This window comes from Ananas comosus, unplaced genomic scaffold (genome assembly GCF_001540865.1).
Source record: "Ananas comosus cultivar F153 unplaced genomic scaffold, ASM154086v1, whole genome shotgun sequence".
Classification (NCBI taxonomy): domain Eukaryota; kingdom Viridiplantae; phylum Streptophyta; class Magnoliopsida; order Poales; family Bromeliaceae; genus Ananas; species Ananas comosus.
In genome coordinates this window covers 65,997-88,355 of record NW_017893335.1, presented here as the reverse complement: position 1 = coordinate 88,355, position 22,359 = coordinate 65,997, and the positions used below count along the sequence as shown (strand labels likewise).

At 44.5% G+C, this 22,359-nt stretch overlaps 1 protein-coding gene across 1 annotated transcript in view; it reads right to left on the bottom strand.

The window, feature by feature from the left end:
* The window catches only part of LOC109705664 (anaphase-promoting complex subunit 1-like), a 29,991-nt gene extending 10,419 nt beyond the window's left edge, over nt 1–19,572 (bottom strand). The window contains exon 1 of the mRNA XM_020226416.1: nt 19,449–19,572. Coding sequence (XP_020082005.1) covers nt 19,449–19,572 — 124 coding nt within the window. The remainder of the gene's footprint in view (nt 1–19,448) is intronic.
* Between the last annotated feature and the right edge of the window lie 2,787 nt (nt 19,573–22,359).

Below are 22,359 nucleotides of genomic sequence, written 5' to 3'. Positions count from 1 at the left end.
CACCAATAAAGCAACTTCAAGTCCTTGTACATCTTGGTGCCTCCCGGATGTATAGCATACGGTGCTCGGTGCGCTTCTTGAAGAATATCCTCTTTAACGCCCAAGTCCGCCGGTACACAAAGTCGTCTGCGAAAACGCATCAATCCATCACTGTCCGTAGTGAAATCACCAGTGCAACCATTAACCATCTTAGTTTGAATCCTTTGCAACTCCGAGTCGGAAGCTTGCTTTTCTTTAACCCTTTCCACAAGTGTAGGTTGCACCACCAAGGTCATCAATCTCAAGGGTGTATCAGGACCCACCACCTCCAACTCCAACCGCTTCATCTGCTCGATCAACGGCTGTTGAGTAACCATAAGCATCGCTAAGTTTTTCGTCGATTTTCTACTTAGCGCATCCGCCACCACGTTAGCCTTGCCAGGGTGGTAAAGAATAGTCAAGTCATAATCCTTGAGCAGCTCCAACCATCTGCGCTGCCTCAAGTTTAACTCCTTCTGAGTGAATAAATACTTTAAGCTCTTGTGATCCGTATATACTTCACACCGCTCGCCATAAAGATAGTGGCGCCATAGCTTCAAAGCAAAGACTACGGCCGCCAACTCCAAGTTGTGAGTAGGATAATTCCTTTCATAATCCTTTAGTTGGCGAGACGCATACGCGATCACTTTCCCATCCTGCATCAGAACACAGCCCAATCCATTAAAGGAAGCATCACTATAAATCACATACCCTGCTCCAGCAGTCGGCAAGGTAAGGATCGGGGCGGTCGTCAATCTCTGCTTCAACTCTTGGAAGCTCCTTTCACACGCGTCATTCCAAATGAACTTAGTCCCTTTATGCGTGAGCCTCATGACGGGAGTAGATAACTTTGCAAATCCCTCGACGTCGGTAGTAGCCGGCCAAACCAATAAAGCTCCGTATTTCGGTCACGCTCGTCGGCCTCGGCCAATCCTTGATAGCTTCAATTTTTCTTGGATCTACAGTTATCCCCGATCCTGAAATCAAATGACCTAAAAACGCCACTTCTCTAAGCCAAAATTCACACTTTTTCAACTTGGCATAGAGCTTTTCGCGAAGCACTTGAAGTACAAGTCTCAAGTGTTCCTCGTGATCCGCATCACTTCTGGAATAGACCAAAATGTCGTCGATGAACACCACGACAAACCTGTCTAAATAAGGCTTGAAAACACGGTTCATTAAATCCATAAAGGCGGCCGGGGCATTAGTAAGCCCAAACGGCATAACGGTAAACTCGTAATGCCGATACCGTGTTCTAAAAGCCGTCTTTGACACATCCTCAGGCTTGATCTTCAACTGGTGATATCCCAACTGCAAGTCAATCTTGGAATATACACAAGATTCCTGGAGCTGATCAAATAGATCATCAATCCTCGGTAATGGATACTTGTTCTTAATCGTGACTTTATTGAGTTTACGATAATCCACGCACAAGCGAAGCGATCCATCCTTTTTCTTGACAAATAGGATCGGTGCTCCCCAAGGTGACACACTCGGTCGCACAAAATCCTTGTCCAAAAGATCCTGTAACTATGCCTTCAGCTCCTTCAATTATGCTGGTGCCATCCTATAGGGTGCTTTTGAGATCGGGGTAGTCCCGGGAACGAGATCTACCACAAACTCAATCTCCCTATCAGGTGGCATGCCTGGAAGCTCAGCTGGAAACACATCTCCAAACTCCCGTACTACGGGGATGTCCTCAATCTTGGGGGCATCATCATCACCCCTCAACACAACAGTAACCAAAAGGGCTACGTAGCCTCTACTAATCAACTGCCGAGCTCGAGAAGAGCTAATCGTCATCGCAAAAAGCGAACTCTGGCATCCTCGGTACACAACCTCAGCCTACCCCGGCTCTCTAAAAGTCACCGTTCGATCCTTGCAATCGATAGTGGCACAGTACTTAGTCAACCAGTCCATGCCCAAGACAACATCAAACTCCCCGAGTTTATGCACCACTAAAAGGTCTACGGGCATGATCCAATCTCCAACCCGAACAGGGCAACTAGGGCAAAACTCCCGAATGTCCAAAGAATGATCGGGTACAACAACTCGTCCTGGATGCAACAAGGATACAAGTGGGATGCCATGCAACTCGGCAAACAGCCGGTATATAAATGAATGCGATGCACCGGTATCAAATAAGGCTCTAACTCGAATACCATAAAGTAAAATGATACATGCGACCACATTCTCGGCTGCTGCCGCCTCCTCAGTCTGGGCCGCATACATGGGCCCACTCGGGGCCTGTCGTGACCCGTCCCCCTGCCGCTGAACTGGCGGCCGTCCTGCCAGGTGATGCGCAGAAGATATCCCCTGACTGGGACCTGGCGACGCTGGTGCGGATGCCGAAGATAGCGCTGGCGCTGAACCTCTCGGGCAGTCCGACTGAAAGTGGCCCTCTTGGCCACACAAGAAGCACCTGCCCCGGCTGTGTGAACACTGCCGCGGGTAGTGAGGACCGCCATAGATCACGCAGCAGGGAGCCTGGCGACTATCGGGTCCTCCTCGCTGAGTAGACTAGCCACGTCTTCGCGACTGGCTCCGGCTCCTTGGATGCCTCGGCGGCCTCCGTGAGTGCGTCTGGCTCACACCCTCAGCCGCGGGCCTCTTTCCCTTGCCCTTGTCTAGGGCCTCGCATCACTCCTGAAGGTCTGCCGCTCCAGCCTCCACAAGGAGTGCACGGTCGACAACCTCTCGGTAGGTTTGGAGGTTGGAGGACTGCACCAACCGGAAGATCGAAGGCCGCAATCCACGCTAAAAAATGCGGGCCTTGTCCTCATCGTCCCTCACAACAAACGGTACACAGTGAAGTAGCCGGGAAAACTCCCTCTCGTACTTGGCCACTGACCGCTCGTCCTGGCGCAAGCTGTGCAAATCCTGCTCCATCTTCCTCTTGGCGCTGGTCGGGAAGTAGTGCGGCAGAAGCATCTCCTTAAACCTCGCCCAAGAGATCGCTGCCAAATCAGTGTTGGGGTTGTCCAGAATATCCAACCACCAACGGTAGGCCTCGCCGTCCAAGAAGTGTGCGGCGAGCCACACTCTGTCCCTCTCATCCACAAAGGTATCTCGAAAAAGCTTCTCCATGTGCATCAACCACTTCTCAACAATCCAGTGGTCAACGTTCTCGCCATCAAACGTCCTCGGGCTGCACCTCCTAAACTCACTGAGGCGATCCATGAGCCGATCCCGCTCGGCTCCCTCGGCCCTTACGGGGAAAGCTGCCTCCGTGGCCGGTCTCTGAACTGGAGGTACCGCAGCCACCTCCTCCCGAGGTGTGGTCGCCGGTGCCGCACGTGAAGAACTGGGCGCGGGGGACTGCGCTCTCGGTGCGACGTCCACCACGGGTGCTGGCAGTGTGGGACCCTGGGTTTCCCTCGAAGCTGCTGCCTGCTGAAGTAGGAGGTCCTCAAGATGCTTCATCCGTGCCTCCTGTCGCTGAGCCACCTCAGCTTGTCGCTGCGCCGCTGCCGTCTGCTGCGCCAACAGATCAGTGAGGGCCGCAAGCTGGGTCCTCAAATCACGGACCTCACTAGATCCGAAAGTAGCGGAGGTCTCGGCATCCTCAGGGTGTGCCGCATCATCCGCCCCGGCAGACTGGGAGCGTGTAATCGGCATCGTCAATACAGAACATAAAAGCGCAAGTTAGTAACCCGCGCTATCAAATCCCCGCTCAAATAGATAAACCCAAATCTTGCGAAAGCAAGGAAGTGTCCTTCGCTACTAACTCCCGATGTTACGTTGTCGGCCGCCAACGTACCCTCCGCGAAGTTAGAAGCCATACACTCCGGTCAAACTCTAACTTTTTAGAGTTATCACCAAACCCAATCAAAATACTTTTGCTCACAAGTCAATAGACCTCGTCTCGCACGAGCCTAGTTCCTATAATCCAACCGGCCTAAGGTTTCCTAGGTCCTCTAAGACTCAACCCTAGACTCTGATACCAAAATAATTTGTCACGCCCCGGGACCGGCAGAGGCCCACCCGGTAGCGTGGCCAGACCCGCCATATGTCAGCACATATAAGGCGTCTACAACAACAGCAGAAAATAAAATCAAAAGTAATCTACATCTAGAGATATCAGAGCACGGATAGATCTATAGTCTATAATAAAGTAAAAGAGGTTTACTAAAGCGAAAAGAGTGAAACATAAAGATATACAATGTCTGTCCATAAAGGTACACAAAAGGGGTGGTCTCTAGTACACTGGTACAGCTCTCAACCTCTCCAAAATAAAAACATAGAGAGGAAGATTACCTAGCGACTCGTCACTCGCTGAAGAGCTAGCTCGAAGCCACGCCCTTCCCTCGGTCCCTAGCCTCTCCCGGCGTGGAAGGCTCTGAAAGAAAACATAAAATAGAGGGCGTGAGAATTATAATTTATAGTTCCAAATGGGCAATTACTGATGTCAGCTCAATGCACCACTAGGCCCCAAAAGAAAAGGGTAAGTAACGACAATAATAATAAACAATAAAGAGCGAGTAAGACCTGCTGAAAGAAAGCATAAATGAAATGCTATACTACTATGTCTCGAGTAAGCATGATGTCATGGTGATGTACATCTACGCTATCATAAGATAATATGTCCAATGCATACTAATATGCCATAACAAGTAAACCTCACGATGCAATATGTCAATACAAAAGGAGTAAGCTCTACAAACGCAACCCATAGTACTGATGATACAATGAAATGAAACAGGCAAGTATAACTAATATCCCCAATGCTATGTAATTGAGCAATGTCAAGATTAATGCCACACTAAGCCTTTCTATAGTGATTTAGTTCATTCTCACACTGTGTCGTTTCCATTTCCAATTAAGGACCTACCAACAGTAGTCAGGCTTGTGTGCTAAGGCCTTGGTAGACAACATCCTACTCTGGAATGTGTCTGTCCCACTCGACCCGTAGGCTTCTCAATACTGCACGAACAAAATAAGTCGCGTTAGCTAACTCGAGTGCCAGCTATGTAGGAGCCGACTCTCCACAAGCAGTTCGATATGAGCACAATTGCAAGTCAATGCTAGTCAACCGCTCCAAGTATCGCAATCATCCATGTCTCTAACATGGTATAATGTCCATAGCATCCTCGAAAGACTATTTTAATCACAAGTCGAAGTCCCAACATTTATATGCCTATGTGCCCTTGAAACTTAACAATTTAAAGTTCAACATGTTCCCAATCCCCTCAGGCTCTTATTAACTAGTTCCAACCATGTCCCGAGCTCAATGCGCTCTGATGACATTTAGCTCTCTAAATCATATTGACATCAGTTGGTGCCTTTTTAAGGCATAATTTTGTTACTTTCATGCTCAATTAAACTAGGTTCAATACATGAATCCAAGCTCAATTTATCACACAAGAACATAATCCCACATAAAGGATGCCAAAATCGCGCGCAGAGCCTTATAACTTATGCTCTACTACATAAGGAACTGCAAAATTTCATACACATCGTATACATAGGCATCTTAAGCCTTCCAAAATAAAAAATATAACATTAGTGGAATATGCTGCTGTCCATTTTACGAACATTTATCACCATAATATATCAATTTCTCATATTAAAGCTAGGTCAAACCCAAGCCGAATCGTCGCGTAAGGCTTCGTTTCGGCCGAACGAAGTTCACAGAGTCTAAAATCCCTAAAGTGATCAGCGAAGAGATACACAAGCATTACGAGCAACTCTAGGCTCAAACATTAACAATCACAAGAATAGGGCAAAAACTCACCTAAGGAGTAGAATCTCTCTCTCAAGCTCCAAGAGAAAGCTAGGATCCTTCCAAAGCAACCTAAACCAAGGTTCTAATCTCATTAGATTAGCCCAAAAAACCTTCAATCAAAAAGCCCCAAATAAACCCTAGATTTCCCATTCTAGGGTTTCATCCCCTAAAATCCATCAAAGCTAGGTCTAGAGGGAAGAAACAAACAACCAACCTCAAGAGAACTCCAATCCAAGCTCCAAGGGTGAAGATCTTCTCCTTTGCAAGCTCCAAGTCCAAGCCTTCAAGCACCAACAAGGTGGGAAGAGGAAGAAAGGCAAAGGAATGCTTCAAGCCCAAGCTAGATCCTTCTCCTCTTCTTCTCCTTCCTCTTCTTCTCCTTCTTCTCTCTCTAGCAAGGGTGTGGGGAGAGTGTGAGGAGGGAAATGAGGAGAAAGGAGGATGGATGGGTCATATAGACCATCTATTGCAACAAAATCCCAAGAGGCCCCTCAAAAAAAAAATATTACATCAGCCCGGTCTGGGCAGTTTTCGCCCAGAGGGACCGGTCTCTCCCCAGCAGGGACCGGTCTCTCGCTGCGAACCCGAAAAACCAACGTTCGGGAACCGGTCTCTCCCTGCGCGGGACCGGTTGCCTCGCCGGCTGCGCAGCACTGTTCACTGGGGGACCGGTCTCTCCTTTCAGGGACCGGTCCCCGAGAGTGAAAACTCTCAAGACTCGTCCCGAACACAGGTTTTCGAACTTCTTAGGTCGGAAAACATTCTACGACCCTCCACCAGTGTGGAGAAGCTCGAAACACATCCAATCACTCAAACCTCGCAATTTGCACAGGTCCAGTGTGTTATAGTAAGCCTACCCGTCCTTGGGACTGTGAACACACGTGTCCTGCCCGATTGCGACTATACAGCTACCTCCACACTAAGCGGTCCGTAGAGAGCAAGTCCAACCTGCACGAACGACACTAACGCGAAAGCACAATGCCCGTCTCCGGAGTGGCACTCGTGGGAGCTACCCAACCGAGTATGCAGCGTATCTCTGTCGAGCTCAATCAGGCTCTCACAAGCTGAAGTCAAGTAATAGGGTCCAACTGGTCTAACAACCAACAGGTCATGTGCTCTCAGCACAATCTCACGCCAAAACGGCGATAGAGGTCCACCATCAACCCCGACGGCCCCCAACAGTCCGGAACAGTCTGAGTGCTACTGTAAAAATACACTCGGCATTCCAGCGCGAGCGTAACTGAAATCTAAACTACCTGGGGTATCCACCACGCCGATACTGCGGCGATACAAAATAACAACGACTCCTAGAGCTAAATCAGATAGTTTAAGCATGTGACAGGTTCAAATCGCAGGTTTTCTCCTAAGTCATATCCAAGTCCATCATGTGTAAATACTTAGTCGCAATACTAAGCTCCAGATTCTACAGTTAAACATGCCAAAATCCATGAATCGAGCAATTTCTCTCAACGAAACAATATAACAACACATGTCGACAATCTATATACTTAGAAGATAACCGACGCTTTACCCACCTCGATAGCTAATCCCAATCCGGCACGACGTCGAGAACGGCGGAATCGCACCCTCGCCCGACCTCCTCGCGATGCTACGATGACGAATATACGCTCGAACGGCACCGCGGCACGACATCGACGACGAACCAACTCCACCTGAGCTCCTCCTTGCTCACGATCCAAGCTAGAGAGAGAGAGGAAAAGAACAACCCAAAAGTCTCCCTCTCTGCTCCTCCTATACAAGTATATAGCAGGGAGTAGGTGGGTGACACGAACGAGGAAGGAAAAGACCAAACTGCCCTTCACCTATCCTGGTGTACCAGTACAAGAGCAGTTGTACCGGTACAAATGGCAACCCGAGAGCAGCTGCGCAAAATCCTGGCAAAGTGTACCAGTACGCCCCTGTTGGTTGTACCGGTACAGAAAGTGTACCGTTACGCCTTGATGGTTGTACCGGTACAACAAGCAGAAAATCTGTAATTTACAGATTTTCAAAGCTAAGTCCTGCTCTCGTGTCCCCGCTAAATCTGTTTTGCGTCTATTTCGCGCCAACACGACTCGGACTTATCCCGACACTCTCCAGAGCTGTTGACAAGCCTCAACAGCTGTACACCAGGGATGCCACATCCTCCCCCATTAACAAAAAGTTTCGTCCTCGAAACTTAACACGTACCTCAACCCTAAGCATCAAACAAGTAGGGATAAGACTCCCTCATCACCGTCTCTCGCTCCCAATTTGCCTCCTACTCCTCGTGATTACTCCACTGTACTTTTACATATGGGATGATCCGGTTGTGTAATTCTTTCATCTCCCGAGCAAGAATCTGCAACGGTCTTTCCTCATATCTCAGATCCTCGCCAATCTCTAATGGAGTGAAGTCGATCACGTAAGAAGGATCGAAAATATATCTCCTCAAAGCCGAGACGTGGAATACATCGTGGATACCGGCTAGTCGGGGAAGTAGAGCAATCCTATAAGCAACCGGTCCAATTCGTTCCAATTTCTCAAAAGGGCCAGCGAAACATGGACTGAGCTTTCCACCCACTCCGAATCTGCCAATCCCTCTGGACGACGAGACTTTGAGAAAAACATGATCTCCAACCTAGAACTCTAAGTCTCGTCTCCTGGTATCGGCGTAGCTCCTCTGGCGGCTCTGAGCTGTCAAAAGGTGTCGTCGAACTACTCTCACATTTTCCTCAGCCTCTAGTAAGATCTCAGGTCCTAGCGTCTTCTTCTCACCCACATCACTCCAAAACAAAGGGGATCGACATCTGCGTCCATACAACGCCTCAAACGGAGCCATCTGGATGCTCGTTTGATAGCTGTTATTGTACGCAAACTTAGCCAGTTTCAAATGTCGATGCCACCCTCCACCAAAGTGCAGGACGCATGCCCTTAGCATGTCCTCTAGAGTCTGTATGGTCCGCTCTGACTGACCATCTGTCTGTGGGTGAAACGCCATGCTGAAGTGCAATTGTGTACCCAAGGCTGTCTGAAGACTCCTTCAAAAGTGTGAAACAAACTTCGGGTCTTAGTCAGATACAATCGACCTCGGCACACCATGCAGCCTGACAATCTCATTCAGGTATAGCTGTGCGAGTCTCTCTCTGGACCAAGTGGTCTGAACTGGTAGGAAGTGAGCAGACTTAGCCAGTCTGTCCACTATCACCCAAATAGCATCGAAACCACCCTGTGCTCTCGGTAATTAATCCCACGACGAAGTCCATTATGATCTGCTCCTATTTCCACTCGGGCACTGAGAGACTCTGAAACTTGCCAGCAGGGATCTGATGCTTGGCCTTTAACTGTTGACAAGTTAGACACTGAGCCACAAATCTGCCAATGTCCCTCTTCATTCCGTTCCACCAGAACTGTGCTTTCAAATCCTTATACATCTTGGTTCCACTAGGGTGAACCGTATAAGGAGCACAATGAGCCTCTCTCAAAATATCTGCTCGGATCTCTGAATCCATAGGCACACACAGTCGGTCCCTGTACCGTAGTACTCCCGAACTGTCTACTATAAAGCCCTCAGCCTGTCCCCTATCTAACTGCTCTCAAATTCTCAACAAGTGTGGATCTCCACTCTGTTTCTCTCGGATCCTATCCAACAGAGTGGGCTGCAAAACTAAAGACTTCAGTCTCGCAGTAGATCCAAGGGACACTATCTCGAGTCTCAGCCACTGCAGCTCCTCGAGTAACGGCCTCTGCTGTGTGATCATCAAACCGAAGCTCTACACGGCCTTCCTGCTCAACGCATCTGCTACCACATTCGCCTTGCCGGGATGATACTGAATACTAACGTCATTGTCCTTCAGTAACTCCAACCACTGGCGCTACCTAAGGTTCAGCTCCCTCTGAGTAAACAGATATTTGAGACTTTTATGATCGGTGAAAACCTCGCAGTGCTCGTCGTACAAGTAATGCCGCCACAACTTCAAAGCAAAGATTACCGCGGCAAGCTCCAAGTTATGCGTAGGGTAATTTTTGCCCGTGTACTGGTACAAATGGCAACCCGAGAGCAGCTGCGTAAAATCCTGGTGAAGTGTACCGGTACACCGCTGTTGGTTGTACCGGTACAGAAAGTGTACCGGTATGCCTTGATAATTGTATCGGTACAACAAGCAGAAAATCTACAATTCAAAGCTAAGTCCTGCTCTCGCGTCCCCGCTGAGTCTGTTTTGCGTCTATTTCGCGCCAACACGACTCGGACTTGTCCCGACACTCTCCAGAGCTGTCGACAAGCCTCAACAGCTGTACACCAGGGATACCACATCTTTGATATCCATGTATGCATTTGGTTCTACTTTACAGTAGCGGTAGTTATATGTTTTAGTACTGTTCAACCTTCCTTTCAGTTTTATTGCTACTGTACTTGTGATATCTACTCATGACTTTGTTTATCTCTTCCTGTACCGGTGAGTACTCCCCGCCTTCGTCGGCTTACGGTACCCACTGGGAGGGGAGACATATGTACATATTCTCACCCCCACCCCTCTTTCAGGTGACATTGCTGGTCCGAGTCGGGACGGTACGTGAGGCGCGTGATTAGTGGTCGTAGAGCTTTCGACTCGGTCCATCGGTTTAGTCTCTACCTTTACTATTTCTGTTTACTAACTTAGACACTTTATGGTTCAGTGGTTTTAATCAAGTGAATGTTTATGGTTTTGTGAAAATAATAAAGTACTTATGGTTTTCTTATGAGATGAAAATGATGTTCTACCCTGCGTGGTAGCGTGTTTTTAAAAGAAAAGGTTTTCGTGTGGAAAATAGTTTTAAAAGGAGTTTTGGATTTATGATAAAAATATGATAAACTGGTGATTGGATAAGTGTAAAATGGTATATATGATGTGGTGATTGTATGTGTATGGTTATACATTGTGGTTGTATCTTGTATTTGTGCTACGTTGTGCATATACAGGGGAGACTCTGTCCGTGTGAACAGTGGCTTCCTGTATTTGTGGCGGATCTGACGTCCTCTGGGGTCAAGGCTTTCAAAAAAAAAAAAAATTGGGCACTTCCGCGCATCGATTTTTAAACCAAAAAGGACCTCGGGGCGTGACAATTTATTAAATAAGTAGTTCCTAGTGGGTACCGTTACGGACGTCAACTTCCTACCCACTAGATCTACTAGAGGCAAGAATAGAGAATTGTAACTTAACGGTAAAGCAAGATATACTGATATAAGCTGAAAAAGAAATCTACGGCTACCATGCCTCTATACTGTAGATGCTCAAACTAGAAACTGATGAATAGCATGCATCAACAAACTATAGATACTCTCAACTATAATCCAATCTCACTTATTGACTGGAGGATCTAGTCAAGGCCAACTATAATCCAATCTCGCTTATTGACCGGAGGATCCAGTCAAGGCTACGCCTACCTACTGCTACAGAACCACTTTTGCTGGCGCCCGATTAAAACGTAGGTCGCTCACTAGGGTTGTTGCAACATCAATGCTAAAGTCAGACTCTAGAGCGGTACTTAAGGGGCGCGACCACACTAAGTATACAGTGTGTATTAATACAGCTTTTACAGATTGTAGTCAACGCAAATGATCAACTATATCATAGAAAGCGCTATTCATGTGCCCTCGACACAATGTGGAATGCAACTAGATGGCTGCGACTGATGAGAGAACATTGCCAATCAACCTGACATAAAATAAAAAAAAAATGCATAGCGTAGGTATATGCGATGACATGGACTAGTATCAGGTTCCATAAATTTCCTCACAAACTGATTATTACAAGTATACTAAACCATAGTTGGAACATCATCCTAACATGTGTACTCTATACCATCAATATGCAGATTACTGCAGGCTTGGAAACATGGATGAAACATCATGTAATCGGGATTCTTGAATACTAATAATCAGTATGCATGAAATTATAGACAGTGTGAGAATTCTATCATCTACGGTGAATAAAACCCACCTAGAAATGCTAATCCAACAAAAAAAAGGCTCCAAAGAACCACCAGATTGCTCCAAAACTTGCAGGAATTCCAACAAAATCTCCAATTCCAGGAATCTAATATCTGAGATTTTTGAATCAAGAAAAATTCAAATTTGAATTTGAATTCTTATTTAAATTTGATATATATATATATATATATATATATATATATATATATATATATANAGAGATGATTAGTTTCGTCGCGAATCTGCGACCAGTTTAGGCAATAAAACAAAATTGTGGTTTCGATGGTTCGACAGTACCGGAAGAGCTGGCGCAGCCCATTTGCAAATCCGACGGACAGATCTCCCATAATAGCGTGATTACTGAGAAAAAATCTATATAATTTTAAGTGTGCATACTTAAACTATATATTTTTCACCTAAAGAAATATTCATTTATCTACCAAAAGTATGGCATGTGCAAGATAAATTATATGTGTGACTTATGACGAGCAACTCTAAGGCCCAATCTGAGAAACAAAGAGCCTGGGCAGTTTAATTATTTTAACACATCTAAAAATAATAGGACAGACTAAGAATAAAATCGTTCAAGATGACAAAAAGGAATGCATGTTCGATTAGAAAAATGGAAGGAAAATATAAGTATATAAAAAGGCTCAAGACGACAAAGAGGAAAGACGTTTAGAGAAATGAAAAAGAAAATAAGAGCATATTGTCATTTATTATTCCAAACAACAATACATAGTTGATGAGTTCGCTACATAGCAAAATTAGTTTTTGCTCTTCTTTTCTTTTGCTGAAATCTTATTGAGAGCGAAAGGATGCAACTGTTGCCCTAGCCCTAAGGCTGCAGGCAAGTTGCCTCATCATAAAATGCTAATAATATGTGTAATACTCTTAAGAAGGGAAGAGTAAAATCCAGAACTACTTTTTTTTCTCAAAGTTCGAAAATAATGCAAGTACGATCTATTTTGTTCAATTGAACACCATTCTATGCAACATCACCTCTTATGAAAATGTAAAAGTGCCAAACATATATAAATATATAAAAAATTGATTAAATTAAGAGAAAAGCTTGTAGTATGTGTGATACTTTACAAAGGAAAGAGTAAGATCCAGACCTAATTTACCTTAATGAAAATAACCCATGGTATGCTTTAATTAAACGCTATTGTGTTTGTTGGGAACCGGATGGATCGTCCGTCATGCGCTACTAACAAAGATGTACGAAAAATAGAGAAAACACCGAACGAGCGGTAAAAGAAATAAATGCAGAAAGAAGAAATCAAGATTTACGTGGTTCGGCAATTGCCTACATCTATGGGGAGAGCAAGAGAGATGTATTCCACTATATGAAAAAATAGAAGTACAAGCTTACATCTTATGTCTTCTCCGGATAAAAAATGAAGAGCCTTATGGTAAATCCCACATTTCTCTTGTTACAACAAAAAAAAAAACTCCAAAAAAATATCGAAAAAGTTTTTCGTAAAACCGAGAAAACCAAATTTGAGAAGTATAGAAACTCTAACTAAATTCTTTTATGTCGTTGTTTCGAAGAATCCGAACCGCTCAGGCAATTGATCGAGAACCACCGCTCCGCCGCCGACCTCAATCCGTCGCATGCGAGCAAACCTCTCTTCTTTAACCGTACGGACAGGGCATCTTTAATTAATTAGCTAGTCACCGAATGCTAATTAATTTGGCCTCCACACCATGCACCCACGAAACCGTACATCCCTCTATTAGAGCCGGCCACCTTTAATTAATTAGCGTCTTTAATTAATTTTGGCCACCACACGGCGCTCCTCGACGTTCCAATGCATATTTATACATGGATGCATTAGTTCAATCCTACTCTAATTCGATATGATAATTGAATATAGAGTCTTATATGGAAACCAATCCTAGTCCACTTAGGATTCCAATATAAATTAGGATCCACCAAAATAAATTCTCATGAGATCTTTTTATTTTTCCATAAACCCGGTGTATGAACTAAACCAATAAAAAAGAAGACATATCTTTAACAGTATTATCATCACATTTTATAAAAATGTGAAGTGCTAGACATTTATATATGAATGTATAAAATAGTGGTAAATATTTAAGAGAGAAACTTTAAGAAATTAGATGTTACAACATCTATTCGAAAGAAATTAGGAGAAAAGGCTCAAATCCCTGTAGGGAGAGGGAACTCAAATTGGCAATAAAATAAATCGTGCTGGCTTGGAGTTCTCTTGCTCAAATCCATGTAAGGAGAGGGAACTCAGATTGGCAATAAAATGAAGGGATAATTGCCTATATACCCCTCATACGTTTGGAAATATCCGATTTATCCCTACTTTTTTTTTTCCTAAAATACCCCTCATATGTTTCACCGTTATTGCAAATACCCGCAGTTATCTTCTGTTAAGTTAACCTGGGTTAAATGTGAGTTAAATATCTACCATAGTTAAAAAAAATAAAATGCCAATTTTGTCCTTAACTTAAGGGCAAATAAGAAAGGTTGATGACGGTAGAGGGGTATATCGGAAAAGACCAAAAGTCAAAATACTTTTTGTGCCCTTGACTTTAAGGGCAAATAAGAAAGAAGGGTATATTTGAAAGGGCAAAATAGTAATTTTACAGAGATAACATAGTTACTTCACAGATTTTAACTCTAGGAATATATTAAAAATAGGTTGGAAAGTAGGAGGGGTATTTTCAATATTAGCCTTCTAAGAGGGGTAAATCGAAAAATCAAAAACTTTTCAAGAGTATATAAGCAATTGCCCCTAAAATGAATCGTGCTCGCTTGGAGTTGTCTGTGCATAGTGCTAGAAGGAAGAAATGCTTACCGGATAGCCTAAAGGGGCTGGAAATAGAGGGTCAGTGATCCTTTGGCCTGTGATGTAAGGAAGCATTTCATCAAACACTTGAAATTCAGCAACGAAGCATGTCATTTATTCAAAAGATATTGGAGGAGACCTTTTGAAAAGGTTGGTAGAGTAGGAGAAGAGCACTTAAAAGTAAAAGATAATTACTTATTTTAAGAAAAATTGCAAGACATCATGGTAGATCCAGTCACAGATCTGCGGCAACCGATAGAAGATGATGCTACGTAAATTTGCCCAGACAATTAACTTAATATACAACTAACTCTAGAGTAGCAAAAAAAAAAGAGAAGAAAGGTCTTGATCAACTAAATTTGCCTAAATAGATCTATCACCTCTTTCAATTCATCCTATTGTCAACATTTGACGTTAAAAAAGTTTCAGCCACTCTCCAAAACAAATTTTAATTGCACATACCTAAATCGCTTCAATTCCCCCAAAAAATTTAAAAGGTTGCAAACAATTGACATTAGAAAAATTGCTGTGCTACTCTCCTCTAATCATGAGCTTTAAAGGTGTCCAACAGTGAATTGAACTTCAATTCATCAAAAAACACTACAAAGCTCTAAAATTTGTACAAAATTACTCAATCATATACAACAATTCGGTAGCATCAGCAATACCTTTGCAAGGACTGAGAATTTGACAGTGTAGCTAGACTCTCTATTGATAATGTTTTTATGTGAAATTTAATTACAAAAGCACTCGTCAAGTTTCGGAAGAAAACGAGTGAGAACGAAAATTTTACGCGATCTTTATTTTTCACTTAAAGTGAATAGTAACCCGAATTTTCGGAGAGGCCAATGAGTAGAGTTGGTTTCTGGCACGTATCGGACTCCGTTCATAGTGATCCAATAGCTCGTTTTTAATGGTTCGGCTATTTTGGAACTATTATTGCTGACGGATTTTAGGTTTGATGTACGGATTTTGAGAAATCTAGAAATACGTATATTATATGTATGTGTGTAGTTTCGCCATTTGGAGAGAGGATAGGTTTTGTTGCAAATCTGCGACCAAACGAGGCGTGAGTTTGTTGTCTCTGTCGTGCTTATCGCACTAGTGGAATCCGTTCGCAAATCTGACGGACGGATCTTCTGATATCGCACGTTGATCGAGGAAGGGTCTTAGATGGCAAAACGGTAATTTTGTGAAAAGCTCGACATTTTATGTACCGTTTTATGTGAAATTGAATGTGGGGGTGTGTTCATGCGTTTTACTCGTGCTGTGAGGGACTTGGTTTCAAATATTGAGTTTTGAGGGACTTGTGCGCAAATTGGAGCTTGTATTTATAGCCTTTAGGGTTACACCATGCAAACCCTAACCCTAGATTAGCCCCCAGTTGACCCTAGCTGCCGTACTCCCCCTCACCTCATGCGCCACGCGCCCTCGGCCGTCGCAGACTTAGTCCCGGTCGGCCAACCGCAGCCGCAACCCTCTCATGCTTCCCCTTCATTCCCTCCACCACCTTTCCATCTCTGTTTACTTTGGCCGAGGGTGCTAGGCACTCCCCTCCCTCTGGCCCCTCTCTGGCGTCACCCTGAACTCCTGCAACCTTCCTCGGTCGGTCGCTGTCGTCCCCGCATGTCGCTGCTGCCACCCCAGTAGCCTGCAGCCATCTAGGCCGAGCTCAGACCGAGGTAAGCTTGCGGCTTCTCCCTCGCGCCGCCGCCGCCTTGGACCAACCCCACAGCATCCCCCGACCCTCAGCAACCTTCCCCGTCGGTCGCCGCCGTCCCTACCGGTCGCCGCCGCCGCCTCGGTCAACTTACGGCCGCCCCAGACCTGCTCGGGCCGAGGTGAAGCAGAGCCTCCCCCTCGTGTCGCCGCTGCCCGGGACCGGCCGCACGGCTTCCCTTTGGCCCCCGGCAGTCCACCGCCGACGTCCCTGAGCTCCCCACCGGCCGCCGTGGCCGCAACTGTCCCTGGACCCAAGCCCTAGCCCGTGCAGACTTAGGTTGCTTAGCCGCCACCTTCTACCGCCGGCCGGCGTGAGCCCCGGCCTCCCAACATCGGCTGCACCCGTCGGCCGCCGGCACTCCCGCCGCAGAGCCGCCACCGGCCGTGCCCTAGCCTCCACTGCTCCGGTAAGCTTTGTAAGGGTCTTCTGGTTGCTGTTTCGGGTTTGCGCTTATTTTTTCCGGCGATCCGAGGCTGTCTAGATGCCTCTGGAGGTGAGCACGGTGATCGCTGGTCAGTGCTGATCACGATGCTCACCTCACTTTGGATCAGCGAATTCTGAATTTGCATTTTCGGCGCAGTTTTCCCCGAGTGCGTGCTGTTCGCTGATTGTTCGGGTCACTCCCGCACCTCCCACAGTGAGCTGTTGTGCTCCGAATCATGAGCATGGCCTCCGATACGCCGAGAACTGTCAGTGTGTGTCTTGGCGAACCTCGGAAGTCTTCGGTTTGCGTTAACGAGCCACAAAATCGTCTTATTTACATAAAATAATAGGAATTTATGTCAATAGAGGGACTTTTATGCGACTTTGCATTATGTGGCTACTGTAGGCTGTATGTTCGTGCGGACTAATCGTTCAAGGTCCGTTCGCCTTCGCGAAAATCGGTGGTCGATTTCACTGCGTTCTTCGGCGAAATTCGCCGGCGGAACGCGGTTTCGGCTCAGATTTCATCCGACTGTGTTTGTTTGCCCTGAGAGTTGTCGCTAGCCTTGTCGGCTAGTCACCATCGTCATATCATGGGTTCGGAGATGACGGGTGAGCGACGGTGGGTTCCGNTGCGTTCTTCGGCGAAATTCGCCGGCGGAACGCGGTTTCGGCTCAGATTTCATCCGACTGTGTTTGTTTGCCCTGAGAGTTGTCGCTAGCCTTGTCGGCTAGTCACCATCGTCATATCATGGGTTCGGAGATGACGGGTGAGCGACGGTGGGTTCCGGTGTCGAAATTGACACTTCTAGGAACCCGAATTCGAATAATTATCCGGCGATAATTGTTTGGTTGTGTAATCTCGTGTTTGCTACCAAGACAGCCAAATCGATGTGTTTTGTGGCAGCGGGTGACTTGTGGTACGAGTCGGTGAGTTTCGGGACACTTAGTGGGTCCGGACGACGTCCCAGTGTGATTTTCGGGACTTCCGGGGAGTTACGATGATCGGTTTTGGGAAACCGATTTCGGGGATTTGTGTGGGGTTTGTGAGTCATGTATTCTGGATTTGTGGGCTAGTTAATGACTCGGTGGATCTTCTTAGGTCCGGTAGACTCCTTGCGCACCTAGATTTTCGGCGCGATTGTGACAGGTGGGTGCTTTGAGCTGGTAGTCGATGAGATCCTTTCACTTTTCTCTATTCTTCTATATCAGCATTGTAGTCTCTACATGTCGGTTGCTTTGTTATCGTTCGTTTATTTATACCTTATTGATTGCATGATGATTGTTGTTGATAGACATGTAAAGCAGGCTTGCATATATATTGTATCTCTGTGGACCTTGGGTCTAGGCAACACATCGACTCCTTTGTCGTGTGTTTCGATCTGGTTGATCGTGGTTCGGCGTTGTACGCCCTTGTATCTGGCTTCGGCCATGGCACCGACTTCCTGCCGGTTTTCGCATTAAGCATATCAGCATAATCTAGTCACAGCACTTGGATGTATTTATTGATACCAGGTCGGTTTGGCCACCGACCGGAGGTGTACTTATCCGGATGGGTCGTCTAGTGGACGGGTGAATCAGGTAGGTGCAAGCAATGTAATAGGCAACGCTTGAGGTCTGCAGACCAATATGGCAGGCACCAGATTGGGTTTGGTTGTGGTTTGATTACCTTGAGGCATGCTCAGCATTGTGCATTGTATTCCTTACAGTTGTAGTTTTTATTACTTGCTTCTTATCATATCTATTATAGCTACTGTAGTTCTCTTTCGTATCACAGCATCTGTACTTTATTTACTTTACCTCCTTTGGTTTTCGGTGATTACGACTTGCCTTTGTAGCTCTGTCGTACCCACTGGAAAACCTTGATTGTGGTTTTTCACTCCCTATTTCCCCAAGTAGTTCGGGCAAGGAGTTGGCATTTGGCGCGATGGAAGGACGTACTAGCTAGACTGCAGTAGTGACCGTCACCATGATTATGTTTTATTTCTACATTTAGTAATTTAATAATTAAATAGTTCAGTTAGATGATCACTATTGCTGTTGAGTATTTGTGAACCTGTTAACTTGGTGATTTCCTATTATGCATGCGATTGGAATTTATGAATATTTGGTCTCTGGATTTATGTATTTACACAATGTGATTTTCTACCCCTCGAGGTAGTCGGTTTTCAAAATATATTTTTTGAGTAGGAAACAATTTTAAAAGGAGTTTTGAATGGTTTTATGGATGATTTATTAGAGTTTAAAAACAAAGCTTCCGAATGGGGAGCACTTTTAAATAGGATGACTGTTGTACGTACTGTGCATCGCATCATCCAATGCCTAAGGAGTGTTTAGAAGCATGCATTATTTCTAAGGATTGCTAGCTGTATGAAAATGCATTGCATGAATTGATTATGGATTGGTAAATGCAGGTTGTTGTTGTGATCCTGATGTTATTGTTGGTACGCCGTGCAAATACAAAGAAGACTCTGTCTGAGGGAACAGAGGAACTTTGTATTTGTGGCGGGTCTGTACGTCACATGGGCCAGGTTGAATTAAAAAAAAAATAGCATGTTTTTCGCAACTCTAGTTTCTAAATTTGTATTCGTTACAAAAACGCTTTTAAAATTGGCCCCGGAGCGTGACAACCTTCCAAGTCAGAGAGGTAAAGATTGCATTGCCCACGGGATGGCCAACCTCTGCAGCCTTCCTATAAATCTTCCTCGCCCCGTCCCACTTCCCCCTTTCCCAATACATAAGTCCCGCTCGACCGTGGCGGTGGCCGAGCCACACGCAGTGCACTTTGGAATGACTCAAGGACATAGTAGGGGTCAGCACTATTGCCGCCGCAGCCATACTTGAAGCACTTGCCCTGTCGGAGGAGCACCATGGCCTTGCCTAGCGACCGCAGCGTGTGGCACACCATGCTCGCGGCCCGGAGGTCATGTGTAATGCCCCAATATTCCCATATCGGATTGGAAAATAATTTTGACTATAATATATAAGGCCTTGCACGCTAGGAATAATAACTAGGTTTAAACATTTTGGGTTGGTTGTTTGGGCCCAATGAGTTATTATTGCTAGCGGGTCAGGTCATCACAATTAGTATCAGAGCCGAATACCAACCAGAAGTATGAGAGCCAAATGTAATGCGAGGCAAAGTGCTACACTAATAGGTTTGGTGGAAGCCATCTCTTGAACCTAGGGGTGCCGAACACGAGCGAGCTAGGGCCACTCGTGTTCGGCTAGTTTAATAAACGAGCCGAACTCAGCTCGCTCGTGTTTGGCTCGTTTACACTCCTGTTCTATAGGGTAAAATTAATTGGTAGCGGCCATAATCCAACACTATGTATGTTTTTACTCAAAAACAAACAAACAAATTATAAAAGAAATGGTAGAAAAGAGAGTCTCCCAAATGGAGATATGGGGTCGGAATTGTGCGGNTATCGAGCCGAAAAATTTAGCTCGTGTTCGAGCCGAACACGAGTTGGCTCACAAGCAGGCCAACGAACAATAAGTTAAAAAGAATTAGATTGAATATATATAAAAATAAATTTATAAAATCTTATTCATTACACTTTGATCTAATAGTTGAAACTTTACATATAAATGAGTCTTTTTATAATTACGCTCGCATTTATATTTTTATTTTGCTAAAAATTAAATAATAAAAATATATATTATATATAATTATTTATTTATATATAAAAATATAAATTAAATAAATTATATAAATATAAAATATATGTATTCGAGCTGTTATCGAGCCGAACACGAGCGAGCTGACCGTAGCTTGTGTTTGGCTCGTTTAAAATTCAGCTCGTGTTCGGCTTGTTTACTAAACGAGCGATTCGATCTCGAGCTCATTTCGAGCCGAACACGAGCTGGCTCGCAAACTAGCTGGATTGCCACCCCTACTTGAACCCATAGGTGGTACCTCTAGAATCTTCCATCACCTTATAATTCTGATCTATTTGTCTGTGATCTAGGCTTGGACCTGACGAGGACATCAGTGTCTAAATAAAGGGAGTTTGAAATGACCTAATATTTATGATTAGAATATATGAGGTCTCACACGCTAGTAATAATAACTAAGCTTAAGCATTTTGGGTCAGTTGTTTGGACCCAACGAGTTATTATTGCTAGAAGGTCAGGTTGTTACATCGTGCACGTCGACGACTTTGGTCTTGATGAAGGCCAACAAAAAGTCCACAGTTGTCAGCAGGTTCAACACTTGACGGCCTCGTTGATGAGGCGGGAACCAAAGAGGTAGTGATGCAATCGGGAAGGCAGGCGGGTGCCTATGAAGGAGCAGAGGAAGCGCGACATGGTAAAAATTAAAAAGGTGGGAAGCCGAAGCGACATGAGTAGAGAGTAAAATTAAGGAGATGAGAAGTAGAACAGTCGAGACGTTACGGATGGGGAAAGCAAGCGGGCACTCTGGAGAAGCGAACCGAGGAGAGTAGAAAGTGAGAGAGGGAGAGACTCAAGTGGGTTTCGTAGGCTTATTAAGGAGAGCATGCCACGTGGATTAGGATTGTGGAGATTAATAAGATTTTATAGATAAATCTTTATTCAATCGATATACTCTATCTTCCATACTTTTTATTTTATAGCCAGAAGGTTATTAAATATAAACTTCTTCTTCAACAAACCATTAAGAAAAGCCGATTTTACATCTATTTGATGCATTTGCAAACCATGAAAAAAAACTATTGCAAGAATTAGTCGTACTGTATCAAGTCGGGCTAAAGGTCCAAATATTTCTTCACAATCTACCCTTTTTGTTTGTATCCCTTTGTAATTAGTCGCTCCTTCTATTGTATTATTTGTCCATCAGCAATGTGCTTAATCTTGTATATCCATCTTACTCCAATAGCTTTATGTCCTTTAAGAAGTGAAGTCAATTCCCACGTTTTATTTTTCTCTATTGCTTTTATTTCTTCATTCATTACAGCATGCCAATTATCCTTTTGCAAAGCTTCTTCAACAGTCAATGGTTTTTCATTAAGATGTAAACAAAGTAAATTCTCACTATCAATCACTTCTGGCTTATTGTATATATCGTCAAGTTTCCTCATTCTAATTGGTTTTTTGTTTGAACTTGATGAAGAACTTGAAGGAATTGATGATGCTCGGTGATGGAGTGTCGTAATCTTTTGGCACATTGTCAGTTTCTTCAACTTCCTAATCCATTATTTATTTTCCTTTTTCTTTCATACTCCAATTCCATGTGGCATCCTTGTCGAATATGACATCTCTATTTATAATTACTTTATTGGTAATTGGATTATAGAATTTGTAGGCTTTAGAATCCTCACTATAACTAGTAAAGATATATTTTTCGCCCTCGATCATCCAACCTTTTTTTTTTCTCCTTCAGGATTTGTGCATACGCAACGCATTCAAATATCTTGAGCTGTTTAACTCTAGGTTTATATCTACTCCATTCTTCTTCCGGCGTTATGCTTTCTAGACTCTTAGTTGGATTCCTATTAATTAAATATAGAAAAAACTTCAAATACCACCCATGTGGTTTCACACTTTCTCACTTTAGTACCTTATGGTTTAAAGTGCATCAACTTAGTGCCCTGTAGTTTCATTTTTATCTTTTTATTATTAATTCCACTAATTCTTTTCGTTAAATCAGTAACAAAGTTAAAACTAAAGGGTACTAAAGTAAATATTCGATAAACCTAGGTGGGGTTTCTAA